The sequence below is a fragment of the Salmo salar genome, chromosome ssa07 (genome assembly GCF_905237065.1).
Source record: "Salmo salar chromosome ssa07, Ssal_v3.1, whole genome shotgun sequence".
In the NCBI taxonomy this organism is placed as follows: domain Eukaryota; kingdom Metazoa; phylum Chordata; class Actinopteri; order Salmoniformes; family Salmonidae; genus Salmo; species Salmo salar.
The window spans coordinates 14,953,978-14,969,062 of NC_059448.1; the positions used below are offsets into that span (position 1 = coordinate 14,953,978).

The 15,085-nt window shown below is 42.8% G+C and overlaps 1 protein-coding gene across 8 annotated transcripts in view; it reads left to right on the top strand.

The window, feature by feature from the left end:
• The window catches only part of LOC106608688 (neurexin-2), a 1,106,898-nt gene extending 1,092,112 nt beyond the window's left edge, over window positions 1-14,786 (top strand). For 7 of the 8 annotated variants that reach the window (XM_045721575.1, XM_045721576.1, XM_045721574.1 and 4 more), the window contains 2 exons: window positions 581-659; window positions 11,471-14,786. In XM_045721575.1, the coding sequence (XP_045577531.1) occupies window positions 581-659; window positions 11,471-12,351 (960 nt within the window). In that variant the 3' untranslated portion in view covers window positions 12,352-14,786. The remainder of the gene's footprint in view (window positions 1-580; window positions 660-11,470) is intronic. The other variant, XM_045721577.1, reaches the window with a different exon arrangement.
• Window positions 14,787-15,085: the final 299 nt, after the last annotated feature.

The window sequence follows — 15,085 nt, forward strand, 5'->3', positions numbered from 1 at the left end:
TGAGAGCACACGAGCGACAGAGTTCTGAATGGGCTTTTTATTATAGCCGCTATTAACCTATCTTCCAATGTCATAATGTAGTGTGCTGTGGTTCTGGGCTTAATGGACGTCAACAATGTATTATCACTGGGGTGTATTATATGGAGTGTGTTGAACTCAAAATGGAGATGTGTCAGACTGGTTGCCATTCTGTTGGTGCTTGACAACAATGACAGGGGAGTTGGCCAATGAAGAAACAGTGATAACCAGGTTGAAGGTGTGACACTGTATTGGGCTTACCTTGTGCCTTGGTGTCCGACTAGTCGAATAACTGGTTGGAAGGTATGTTTACACTACCTGCCAGGTAAACTTTGGGCCCTAGTTACATCCTACAACCAGAGTTGATCCTAGTCAGGTCCCACTGACAGGAGAAAACTCCTGTTTGCCCCAGAAATAGAACCCCCTCTCACACCCTCTCCCTCCCTCCCTCCCTCCCTCCCTCCCTCCCTCCCTCCCTCTTTCTCTCCCTCCCTCTCTCTCTATCTCTCTCCCTCCCTCCCTCCCTCCCTCCCCTCTTTCTCTCCCTCCCTCTTTGTTCCAGAACACGGATGACATATTGGTAGCGTCTGCTGAGTGTCCCAGCGATGACGAGGACTTGGAGGAGTGTGAGCCTGGAAATGGTGAGTCCACTCTGGGGGTTCTGTGTCCACTACAGGGGGTCCATCAGCCCAGCAGAGACCCACAGAAACAGCTAGCTCCAATAACCCATTTTTTTCTACTACTGTGACCCCATGACCTCTCATATGCAGCTCTGGTTGGCCAGATGTGCACCCACCCTGGTTTCTCATTGACTAAGATCTCAAAGTGGCTCAGTGACAGCTCCAATGTCGACGTGAACAGAAAGGTCAAACGAACTTCTGACACGGGATGGACGGGGGTGTGAAAAGGGCAGGATGTTGATAGATTTTACCGTGGTTTCAGGACACTGGCTGGTTGCCTGGGAACTGCCAAGAACTCTTACATGCATCATAATGCTAAGACTGCCAGAGCTAAGTTCCACTGGGCATGTTTATGTGTTCTCCAGTGAAGACTCAAATCAAATGCTTACCCTACAGCAACCTAGGAGATCTAGAAATAACCTTTATAAAATATTTAGCTAACGTTCCGTTTTTTGATCTTGTTTTCATTTGATGTGGAATAGAACTCAGCAAAGATTACATTACGTTTGACTATTTTTATTCAATAGATGTTAAGGTGTTTTAAAAAACCACATGAAAATCGTATTACACCTTAATTAAGTGGGTGGAGATTATGGGAGTCACTGTGCTTACTAGGTAATACTGATCTACACTAAGCCGAAATATTCGACACTAGATCAATTCTCTGTGTGGTTTCACTGTAGGTGGTGGAGGCCGAAATTGAGGTGTTATCAGAATGAGAAATGATAGTTTTTCGGTAGCTGTCCAGAAGACAGAGCAGTACCACACAGCTCCTGATAGACACTAGGCTCTCTCACACTATTGTCGAGGAAACTTTCTCCTCAGTCTGGCCTTCCCTGCGAGACAGAACATCACACACACACACATGTATCCTCCACACACACACACACATTATGTTCTGTAAACCTTTCCATTTTAGTCATTTAGCAGATGCTCTTATCCAGAGCGACTTACCACTGTGAGTGCATCTTAAGATAGCTAGGTGAGACAACCACATATCACAGTCGTAGTAGAGGGGCGTGGCAACAGCCTGAATCCCTCCTTGAAAACAAAACCCCTGTGAGAGACCTAGTATTATCTGATGTGAGCCAATGACTGGGGAGATCTACCTCTCATATGAGCCAATGACTGGAGAGATCTACCTCTCAAATGAGCCAATGACTGGGGAGATCTACCTCACAAATGAGCCAATGACTGGGGAGATCTACCTCTCATATGAACCGGCTGCAGGGGCATTGTAACTCTCTGAAGGCTTTTCAGTGGAGTCCAAAGGGAAAGAAACACATACACGCACGCACGCACGCACGCACACACACACACACGGAAGCACACATCAAAACACACATACAAAGTTAAAGAAGGGGAACAGACGACAGAGAGGGAGAGAGTGAGACCGATCATGAAAGAAAGAAGCGGCCACAGAAAGACAGAGAGAGAGAGAGAGAGAGAGAGAGAGAGAGAGAGAGAGAGGGGTGGAAAGCCACATCTTGGAGGAGTGATTGGCGTTGAGATGTGCGTCACGTCTCCTTGCTCTCCGACGAGAGGGGGAGCGACAGAGAAAGAGAGAAAGAGATGTTGGATCCCTCCCTGCGTATCGTCTGAGTTTTCTATCTGCCCTGCCTGCCTCTCCCATCGGGCTAATTAATATTTGGCCTCGTTAGACTTGCTGTAATTACATCATCCAACCGAGCCTGGATTTGGTTTCGTTCACTTTTAATGAGCCCCAGACAGAATAGGAAGAATACATAGCAGGGCTCCCTTTAACAAAGCCCTGCTATCTATAACACAGCATCGGCTTTGGAGGACTCACGCACATAGTCACATAAAGAGATACAGCTAGTTCCGGTCTTCTCTCTTTATTTAAGTAGGCAAGTCAGTTAAGAACAAATTCTTATTTACAATGACAGCCTAGGAACAGTGGGTTAACTGTCTTGTTCAGGGGCAGAATGACAGATTTGATCCAGCAACCTTTCGGTTACTGGCCCAACACTCTAACCACTAGGCTACCTGCCACCCTTTAGCCTGCTAACAATCTATCTACCCATCTCTCTCTCTCTCTCTCTCCCTCTGTCTCTCTACCTCTCTATCTACCTCTCTCTCTACCTCTCCCTACCTCTACCTCTCTCTACCTCTCTCTCTCTCGCCTTCCCTGTCTCTCTACCTCTCTCTTTCACTCTCCATCTCTCTCCCTCCCTCCCTCTCTCGACCGCTCTCTCTCTCCCACACATGTACACTACAGTAATGTCTCATGAGAGGGGCAGGTGCCAGTGCTGTCACAGAGCTCCACATCAGTGAGATGGAAGGTTCAGTTCTCTTTAAAGGTGCACTATGCAGAAATCGCTGCGCAATTTCAGTTTATGTGACTAAGCAAGCAAGTATAGTGTAGAGAATCATTGAATCATCTAAGCCGATGTGAAATATGTTTTCCATAACCAAAAATATAGTATTTCCAGCTGTTTGAAGCTGGTGTACAAAACTGAAAGTAAAATATGCAAAAATGAAACTTAAGAATGGGAAGCATAGAAATACTGCACATAGAACAGATACACTGCTTCTTAGACTTGCTTTCAATGAGAATAGCAAATCTATAACACACATTTCTATGTTAATTTGGTCAGGTTCCCAAAATGTTACATACTGCAGCTTTAAAGAACAAATGGTGGGGCAGAAATAACTTTGGTCAAACTGATCCATTGAGAACAGTGTGTATCTAGGAACACCAGCTCTTTATTTTATTACATAGACTGACCAGGTGAATCCAGGTGAAAGCTATGATCCCTTATTGAAGTCACCTGTTAAATCCACTTCAATCAGTGTAGATGAAGAGGAGACAGGTTAAAGAAGGAGTTTTAAGCCTTGAGACAATTGAGACATGGATTGTGTATGTTTGCCATTCATAGGGTGAATGGGCAAGACAAAAGAGATAATTGAAGAGTTACCTCATTAATTATAATCATATATTTCATTTCTTCTTGCAGATGTATTATACAGTGTCTGAATTCAGATTTTCAGAGGAATGTACAAACTTATGCTGGTTGATACTACATATATTTCCATGTGTCAATAGACTATATTTGAGGTATTTTCTGTGCATCAATATATAGTATATTGTCTGTCTTATGAGGTACATCAAATCCAATACGCTCACTGAAGCAGAATATCAACTAGCTTCAACTCCACTCTCCAAAGGAAAAAAACACTGCAGCCATATCAAAATAAAAATGAATTCATGTTCCAAAAATCACATAAAAACTGTGAAAAAGTGTAAACAAATGTTGTTTGCCAGATTAATGTCACTTTTTCTTACTCTTTAGTCCTTAATGAGATTGTGGGTTGTGGATTTTAAAATAAAATTTTAAAATAAAATACTAAAATATTTCAGTAAATATTAGTAAGAGATGAGAAGACTGACAGTGATTGAGAGAGAGAGAGAGAGAGAGAGGGGACAAAGAAGACAAGATGGAGAGAAAAGAGAGAGATAGAAAAGTCAAACAGAGGTAAATAGGTTGATATTTCATATGTTGACTCAGCCCAGGATCAAACAAAAGTAAATAGGTTGATATTTCATACGTTGACTCAGCCCAGGATCAAACAAAAGTAAATAGGTTGATATTTCATACGTTGACTCAGCCCAGGATCAAACAGAGGTAAATAGGTTGATATTTCATACGTTGACTCAGCCCAGGATCAAACAGAGGTAAATAGGTTGATATTTCATACGTTGACTCAGCCCAGGATCAAACAGAGGTAAATAGATTGATATTTCATACGTTGACTCAGCCCAGGATCAAACAGAGGTAAATAGGTTGATATTTCATACGTTGACTCAGCCCAGGATCAAACAAAAATAAATAGGTTGATATTTCATATGTTGACTCAGCCCAGGATCAAACAGAAGTAAATAGATTGATATTTCATACGTTGACTCAGCCCAGGATCAAACAGAGGTAAATAGGTTGATATTTCATACGTTGACTCAGCCCAGGATCAAACAGAGGTAAATAGGTTGATATTTCATATGTTGACTCAGCCCAGGATCAAACAGAAGTAAATAGATTGATATTTCATACGTTGACTCAGCCCAGGATCAAACAGAGGTAAATAGGTTGATATTTCATACGTTGACTCAGCCCAGGATCAAACAGAAGTAAATAGGTTGATATTTCATACGTTGACTCAGCCCAGGATCAAACAGAGGTAAATAGGTTGATATTTCATACGTTGACTCAGCCCAGGATCAAACAGAGGTAAATAGGTTGATATTTCATACGTTGACTCAGCCCAGGATCAAACAGAGGTAAATAGGTTGATATTTCATACGTTGACTCAGCCCAGGATCAAACAGAAGTAAATAGGTTGATATTTCATACGTTGACTCAGCCCAGGATCAAACAGAGGTAAATAGGTTGATATTTCATACGTTGACTCAGCCCAGGATCAAACAGAAGTAAATAGGTTGATATTTCATACGTTGACTCAGCCCAGGATCAAACAGAGTTTGTCGGGGCCTCGGGACCCTCTAATTTGCGTCACGCTGAGGTAGAAACACTAGGCTGCCGACCAAGCCAAAACCAGGGAGAATTCATGGAACCCATCCAGAAGTGCTGTGCAGAAAGCATTGCGGAAAGGAGCAATCCGTAATCAATCAGACGGGGTGAACATAGTTTCATCAATCAACGTCAGAATACATTACCCTCCCTCAGGACGTAGGACGGCATGTGTGGACTGTGTATTAAATTATTTATTCACTGTCTATGTGAAAGGAAACTGTGTGCTTTTCGCTATTGAATGCAAACTAGGTGCAGACAAAGAACTTCTTAACTAAATCAAAGATGTAGTCTTCATGAAATGGATTATTACCCAGTATAGCAGACCATTGCAGAGATGGAGAATGCATTAGGTTAGACAGAGACTAGAAAATACTTAAATCCACTTCAATCAGTGTAGATGAAGAGGAGACAGGTTAAAGAAGGAGTTTTAAGCCTTGAGACAATTGAGACATGGATTGTGTATGTTTGCCATTCATAGGGTGAATGGGCAAGACAAAAGAGATAATTGAAGAGTTACCTCATTAATTATAATCATATATTTCATTTCTTCTTGCAGATGTATTATACAGTGTCTGAATTCAGATTTTCAGAGGAATGTACAAACTTATGCTGGTTGATACTACATATATTTCCATGTGTCAATAGACTATATTTGAGGTATTTTCTGTGCATCAATATATAGTATATTGTCTGTCTTATGAGGTACATCAAATCCAATACGCTCACTGAAGCAGAATATCAACTAGCTTCAACTCCACTCTCCAAAGGAAAAAAACACTGCAGCCATATCAAAATAAAAATGAATTCATGTTCCAAAAATCACATAAAAACTGTGAAAAAGTGTAAACAAATGTTGTTTGCCAGATTAATGTCACTTTTTCTTACTCTTTAGTCCTTAATGAGATTGTGGGTTGTGGATTTTAAAATAAAATTTTAAAATAAAATACTAAAATATTTCAGTAAATATTAGTAAGAGATGAGAAGACTGACAGTGATTGAGAGAGAGAGAGAGAGAGAGAGGGGACAAAGAAGACAAGATGGAGAGAAAAGAGAGAGATAGAAAAGTCAAACAGAGGTAAATAGGTTGATATTTCATACGTTGACTCAGCCCAGGATCAAACAGAAGTAAATAGGTTGATATTTCATACGTTGACTCAGCCCAGGATCAAACAGAGGTAAATAGGTTGATATTTCATACGTTGACTCAGCCCAGGATCAAACAGAGGTAAATAGGTTGATATTTCATACGTTGACTCAGCCCAGGATCAAACAGAGGTAAATAGGTTGATATTTCATACGTTGACTCAGCCCAGGATCAAACAGAAGTAAATAGGTTGATATTTCATACGTTGACTCAGCCCAGGATCAAACAGAGGTAAATAGGTTGATATTTCATACGTTGACTCAGCCCAGGATCAAACAGAAGTAAATAGGTTGATATTTCATACGTTGACTCAGCCCAGGATCAAACAGAGTTTGTCGGGGCCTCGGGACCCTCTAATTTGCGTCACGCTGAGGTAGAAACACTAGGCTGCCGACCAAGCCAAAACCAGGGGAGAATTCATGGAACCCATCCAGAAGTGCTGTGCAGAAAGCATTGCGGAAAGGAGCAATCCGTAATCAATCAGACGGGGTGAACATAGTTTCATCAATCAACGTCAGAATACATTACCCTCCCTCAGGACGTAGGACGGCATGTGTGGACTGTGTATTAAATTATTTATTCACTGTCTATGTGAAAGGAAACTGTGTGCTTTTCGCTATTGAATGCAAACTAGGTGCAGACAAAGAACTTCTTAACTAAATCAAAGATGTAGTCTTCATGAAATGGATTATTACCCAGTATAGCAGACCATTGCAGAGATGGAGAATGCATTAGGTTAGACAGAGACTAGAAAATACTGATTTCTAATCTCGATTCCATCCCCCAACGTAATAGAAGCAATTTTTATGCAACGTACAAACTCTGAACAGTCAGGCGTTCAACCGTTAAAATTTCAAGTGGCTCAGGACGAGCCAACGTGATAGGCAGAATAACTAAGTCCCAGTGTTTGTTCAGAAGGAGCCAACGTTATAGGCAGAATAACTAAGTCCCAGTGTTTGTTCAGAACGAGCCAAAGTGATAGGTAGAATAACTAAGTCCCAGTGTTTACATCAGTATCCATCTTTAACGATCTGCTTGCTTATTAGGGAAAATACACACCCCTTTTGAGTTTTGGTTTGGTTTTAAAAAGGTGAGTATTCCTCTAGTGCTGCGGAGAGGGTGACCGACACAGGCAAGTGACCACAGCAGGCTAGCGGAAAAGCTCAGACTCTCTCAACAGGTCAAATCATTTCACAATGGAGTGAGTAAAGTGGATTTTTGATTTTCCAAACCAAGGGAAATATTATGGGTTCTCTATGGGTTCTCAATGGGTTCTCTATTAGTTCTCTATGGGTTCTTGGCAGTTCTCTTTGTGACGATGACCGAAACGTTTGAAGCCTGTTTGAACAAGTCCATTCACACTAGCTGATTCATCATACGGCCAATGGCGTAGCTGTGCGGCCAACCTATGTGTGCGAACTGACCAATCAGAAGCTGCATATGCCGTTACAGGGCACAGTCATGGGAAGGGGAAGTATTTCAGAGGTGTTGACAGGACTGTGTCCAGACAAAGAAACACTCAGTGAAGAGATGAGCGAGTCAAGTGCAGCTGTACATGTAGATGTCTGTGTTTGAGGGTTGAGAACCCATCATCTTCCCCATTCTGTGGTTAACAGTAACTTCTCCTATCATGGCATGGCACCAATGACAAAGCTTATGGCACTCACGCTAAAGCTGTGAATTCTGTGGCCAGTAGAGAGTGGTGGTATCATTTGCAGGGGTGGTCCTATCAAAATGCTTTTGCATACTCATTTATGATAATTAGGCCCGAAGGCCTGCAACATATTTGAGAAGAATGTGAACAGTAATAAATGAAGCGGAACGCAGTGAGGGATAGTCGGCCTACAGAGAGGCAGGGGGACAGCGAGGCATCGCGTTGGCACCATTTCCGTCAGACAGACAGATGGCGAGGTAAAGATACACTACACGACCAAAAGTATGTGGACAAACATCTAATTTCAAAATCCTGGGTATTAATATGGAGTTGGTCCCCCCTTTGCTACTATAACAGCCTCCACTCTTTTGGGAAGGCTTTCCACTAGATGTTGGAACATTGCTGCGGAGACTTGCTACCATTCAGCCACAAGAGCATTAGTGAGGTCGGGCAATGATGTTGGGCGATTAGGCCTGGCTTGCAGTCGGCGTTCCAATTCATCCCAAAGGTGTTTGATGGGGTTGAGGTCAGGGCTCTGTGCGGGCCAGTCAAGTTCTTCCACACTTATCTCGACAAACCATTTCTGTATGGACCTCGCTTTGTGCATGGGGGCATTGTCATACTGAAACAGGAAAGGGCCATCCCCAAACTGTTGCCACAAAGTTGGAAGCACAGTATGGTCTATAATGTCATTGTATACTGAAGCATTAAGATTTCCCTTCACTGGAACTAAGGGGCCTAGCCCAAACCATGAAAAACAGCCCCAGACCATTATTCCTCCTCCACCAAACTTTACATTTGGCAATATGCGTTTGGGCAGGTAGCGTTCTCCTGGCATCCGCCAAACCCAGATTCGTCCATCGGACTGCCAAGTGGTGAAGCGTGATTCATTACACCAGAGAAAGCATTTCCACTGCTCCAGAGTCCAATGGTGGCGAGCTTTACACCACTCCAGCTAACGGTTGTCATTACGCTTGTGTGCGGCTGCTCAGCCAAACCCATTTCATTTTGGAACTTGGTAGTAAGTGTTGCAACCGAGGACAATTTTTACGCACTACGCGCTTCAGCACTCGGCTGTCCCGTTCTGTGAGCTTGCATGGCCTACCACTTCGTGCCTGAGCTGTTGTTGCTCCTAGACGCTTCACAATATCAGAGCTTACAGTTGACCGGGGGCAGCTCTAGCAGTGCAGAAATTTGACCAACTGACTTGTTAGAAGGGTGGCATCCTATGACGGTGTCACGTTGAAAGTCACTGAGGTCTTCAGTAAGGGCATTCTATTGCCAATGTTTGTCTATGGAGATTGCATGGCGGTGTGCTCGATTTAATACACCTGTCAACAACAGGTATGGCTGAAATAGCCGAATCCACTAATTTGAAAGGGTGTCCACATACTTTTGTATATGTAGTGTAGCTGCACCTCCATCTTATCTAGACACTCAGAGAAGAAGCTAACTATCTCTAGAGTCCAGAAGAAGGGAAATTAGGAAACATTTGAAAGATTACTCAGAATCTGACGAGTTTACAGAATATGTATGACAAGTCATTTTATAATCTATAGTGCTATCTTATTTGGGCTAATGGTTCATTCATTTTCTCTGTGAATTTTTCTATTTTCCTCAAATATGCCACTTTCTTCAAAGGTGTATCTTAACCTTCAGACACAGAGATACACACATAAAAGTAGGCACCCTTATGTTGCCAGGGTAACACAGCGGCCATTTTGGCTGTGCGGTAGGAGTTGTAGGAGTTTTGAATGGGCTGGATCCTATAAGGTTGAATACTGACTAACCTTTCTCTTTCTCAGCATTCATGTTTTTACTCCCTTTCAAGGCCTGTTTTTGTGCGCTGTGTGTTATTGTTGATAATCTTTTGAAAGGTTTTGTGTAAAAGTTGCTCTATAACCATTCTGAAAGTCCCTTGTCCTACTAATTGTGGGGTTGTCAGGAAAAATGTGGCTTGGGGGGCTTGAGCGCTGGTGTGATATGTTGGCCTGGGGGTGACAAATACATCCCAAAATACCCTCGATACACATTTCTAGGTTCCTCCCTACACAATCACTCGCTTTATCCGATCCCTATTCTGTTAAGATACATTCATTTACCTCATCAACTCAAGAAAGGCCCAGCGTTAAGACTATGTATGATTCATGTTATGGACATTTCTGTGGCTCACATTATCAATGTCTATAAAAATAAATGTCATAACCTTTTAAATTGCCCCCTAACATTTTTGCTAATTGTTTCTGGGATTGTGACCCTAACACGATTACGGGACGCGGCAGAGGGTAGCAAATTGTTTTTCGAAGAAGGAATGTAACTTGTTATTTATGTTGTGCTATGTACTGCTAACACTTTCCTATTATGTTATTGGCACTCCTATGTTTGACTCAATGATTTTGTCCTGACTTAACTTCAAAGCAATGTACTGATGTGTAACACCCTAAAATGTTTTATTAACTGTGAGTGTGATTATATTACAAAGGACAAAAAAGTAGTTTGCAAAATCATTCAATTCCCCTCTAAGACTGAATATGAAGGCATAGAGATCCGGGTAAGACAGAAGGATCTGAGAAATTGTTAACTAATGTCAAGTAATAATTGAGAATAGGATTTCTTCATGTCCCATGTTTTAGCATATCTAGTGGGAGGATATGGGTGTTGGGACCACATCTGTAGACTGTGTTTCAGGGTAGAAACTAGGGGAATCAGTTTCCCCCAGCTGGTCTTTAAGGTTTGAATACAGATCACCATGCCCCCAGGCGGAATGGGATTTGAACCATTCTTCATGAAAACTGAAAAACACAATGAATTATTCAGATAATTATTTTATTTTTCACACAAAAAATAAAATAAAATAAAAAGAAATGGGGGGAAAGTTGTTTATCACTATCCGAGAACAATCTTACACAGCTTTCTTTTTGTAATTTTTTTTTCATGCAAAAAACATGCGGCCAATTTGTTGATGTAAGTGACCTGAACTCCGTGGTTTGCTATCTTATTTAACCCAAAGAAAAACTGAAAGCTAGCGTAGAAATAGAACAGCATAGACAGGCAGCTAGAGAAGGATAACTTGTATCTAGTAGATGTTGATATGTTGTTTAGTCTTTTAAACATGTACAGTAACATATCTGTGTAGTCATGTCCAGTCTAGCGTCAGGGAGATTTCAGGAATAGCAGAATATTTATTATTATCTTTATACTATGTATTGTACATCTGTTTAGTCAACTTAACTCTTTAAATAGAAGACTAGAGACTAACTAAACTAGCTTTAGAACTAACCTCATGTTAGGTTTTAGTGATGTTCTAATAATGGTGTTGGTGTTTTCATTTGAACTGTTGTTGTTTTTCTGTTTTGGTCCCGAGGAGGTGCCCTCAGTTTCTCACTAACGCTGTCTTCCCTCCGTTGTCTCTTTCTTGTCCTAGGAGGTGAATTAGTGTTGCCCATTATAACAGTGGACTCCCTAGACCCCCCCTACGCCACCCGCTACCCCGTAATCCCCCCTCCCCCCACCTACCGCCCCTTCCTCGAAACCACCAAAGAATCCCTTCCCCTGCCCAATGGCCGCCCCCCCTGCCCACTGGATCAGGAGGACTGCGAGGAGGCGGGACCCATCGAGGTGTCCGCCTACGGCTCGGGTGAGATGACCGAGTCGGACGATGAGGACTATTACAAAAACTCCCCCCTCGTCACCGATAGGACGGTCCTTCCCCCTCCCCCCAACGAGGGCAGCGTCCAGAACCCCCGCGACCGTCACTTCTCCCACCGGCCCCCCAACTCCCACCGCCCCCCCTTGTCGTCCACCCCCACGGCCAACCCCGACCAGCTAGGCCCCAGGCTCAACAAGCCAGGCGGCAGCAGCAGCAACATTCCTGCCGGCAAGATGAACACCCGGGATCAAGTGCTGCTGCCGCCCGCCCACCCCTCCTCCGACCCTGACCGCCACCGTCACGTCCCGGGTGTAACCTACCCTCCCAATTTCCCCCATGTTCCCACCCCAGACCCCACGTCCCCGGAGAGAGGAGGGCCTCCCGGCGCGGTAGAGGTGATCAGGGAGTCCACCAGCACCACGGGTATGGTGGTGGGCATTGTGGCGGCCGCTGCCCTCTGCATCCTCATCCTGCTCTACGCCATGTACAAGTACCGTAACCGGGACGAGGGCTCCTACCAGGTAGACCAAAGCCGTAACTACATCAGTAACTCGGCCACGCAGAGCAACGGCACCCTGGTGAAGGAGAAGCAGCCGGGCACAGCCAAGACAACCATCAAGAACAAGAAGAACAAAGACAAGGAGTACTATGTCTGAGACCGGCCTAGCCAGAGACAGAGGACGAAAGGAGACGCACAGAGAGAGGGAGGGACGGAGAGGAGGAGAGAGGGAAGAGTTGAAGGTATAGGTAGGACAGAGGCACTAGATAAACTGGCAACTGTAGAGTAATGAGTCAAATCTTTGTTGGCAGAGTTTTATTTTGTTTAGTATAGAGGTAACCTTACTGACAAAATGACCTCCTAGCTTTCCTTCTCAACCCATTTAGAGCCTAAAGCAGAGAGATAAAAGATGAGATTGGCAAAGAAACATATTTCATTAGATCTACACGTACTCCTTTTTTCCCCACAGTTATTAAAAAAAACGGGTGGTATTTTTCTCCATTACAGTAATATTCATTCTCACATAGCCGTATAACCTTTTTCTTTAAACACAGAGAGACAAAGTCTTGGCTACAACAAATGGCTGCCAAACCTCGCTCAATGCAACATCATTTTGTGCCAATCGCCAGACCCAGAGCTCATGCTACAATGGAGCCAGCTAATCCAGCAGCGTTTTAAAGGGTATTGTATTGTATATAGCCTACAACCAGAGTTAAGCATGGGGCTACAGAGAGACACAGAGAAGGAAGAACCCCCATCAGTGTTAGAGCAGAGGCCTATTGTTTGGTATCAGATGCTATGTAGCGGGTCTAAACAGTCAACAAGCTAACGGATTAAATCGTAAATGTGTTGATTCTATCTACATAGATGGGTTTGTATTGGAAGTTGAAACCTCACTGCTAGCCAAGTATGATAACACAAAATGACTGCCAATATACAGAAACTACGTGTCAAATCTGCCTTCTTCCCTCCTCCTCCAAGTATTGAAACATCACCTCGCTCCTCTCGTAAAGTCTCTCTCGTTCTCTCCCCCTCCCCTTCTCTTTCACTCGTGCGCTCTCTTTCTCTCCATGTCTGTGGTCCCGAGGAGCTGATGCGACATTATTCTGCTGTGTTTCAAGCATGTAGTATTAATTTACAAAAAAGAGATGACTATTTCTGTGGAGAAAAAAAAAATGATGATGCTGATTGATAACGTTTAACTAGCGTGTGAGAACAACAAAACCTCCTACCAACAGATCCTACTTATTACGTTTTAGCAGCAAAACCAACTTCTGAGGCCAAAACCCTGGGTCGTCTTTCAGTTTTCCAACAGATAGGCTATCCGTCATGTGTTTTCTTCTGGGCTCCACACAGCATTTCCCCCTACTGAGCCCACTAATGCGGAGGAACCAGCTCACGTCGTTACTATCAAACACAGACCAGAAACCAACCTCCAGCAGACAAACTGACTTTGCTCTAAATAAATATATATATGTATAGAAGTTTCAGAGAAAAAAAACCTATGGACCTAACTGAGAGCATAAGAGGAGAAATTCACCCGAATGCGTGTGTATCAGTGGACTGGGTGATAAATAACGAATTTGATGGACGATTGATACTTTGACGTGAGACCGATTTTCCCCCCCCACACACCCCCACCAATCATACATACTATGACCAACATTCAACGACAGTGGGAAACAGGTTTCTTTCCCTCAAAAAATGCGAGACATTTGATGGAAATTGAGAATTCATTTGCTGGAGTCCCACTGTCGCCCCCTACTGTTGGGGGGAAAGCGTACGTTACCTTGGATCTGCGTTCTTGCCTCTCATTGGTCAAGACTGATGACAGCCAATGAGGGCAAGTCTAGTGAAAAACATTCAATGAAAAAAAGAATTACAGAACAAGTCAAACAGCAGTTCCCTTGCAGATGGACAAGAACTCTAGTATTCCAATTTTCTCAACTATTAAAAAAGAAAACTGTACCATGAAAAGAAAAGAAAAACCTCAAAAAAAAAGTTTGTGCAATGTCTAAATATTTGAATCTCTCATCCCATTACTAAGAAAATATGTGTTTTCCCTTCCTGTTTAGAGAAAAAATTATGACAAAGATAATTGATTCTGGGAAATTGGAAATTGATATATAATTGGTAATTGAGCAAATGTGATTTGGGTTACAAACATAAAACCGTGTTTTCTCCTTGTCAGTATGGAGAAAATATACTTTCCTCTCCATCCCTCCTGCTGCCACTTCACTCCGTTCTTTTCCTAAATCAATCCCCCCATCCTTCATCCCCTTTACTCACAATGGCAGATTGTATGTAACCATTCATTAACTGAAGACCAAACAGGGTCTTACCCATCTTCTATTTTCTATTGTTTTATATCTATCTCTATAACTGCTAGAGTCAAAACGGCTGCCAAGTCTGGAGACTGGCTCCATCCCATCATTCTTCCTCATCCAGTTTGTCCGGTTTATGTTCCTCTCCATCCTCCTCCTCCCAGTATCTTCCTGTTCTTTCTAAATGTTATTGTAAAGTGTTCCAGTGAGATGACTCTAAATATGTGTACATTAACAGAGGGGAATACACTTGGTTATATACTTCTTATATCTCTTGTTGCGTGGTCTTTTGGTCTCAATCAGTCACATATATTCCAGATGTTGTTTTTCACCTCGAAGAGTGTTAATACAACACTTATTTCAATACTCCTACTTTAACACGTACTTAACACTAAGTAGATCCTACTTTAACATGAACATAACACTAAGTAGCTCCTACTTCCACTTACAGAAGTGTAAGTTGAAGCTGGCGCTTTATAGGGACTAATGAGGCTAGATATTTAAGGTGTTATTCCAGTATAATGCTTGTCCAGTACACCTGTCAGGAGTCATTGTGAAGTCATTAAT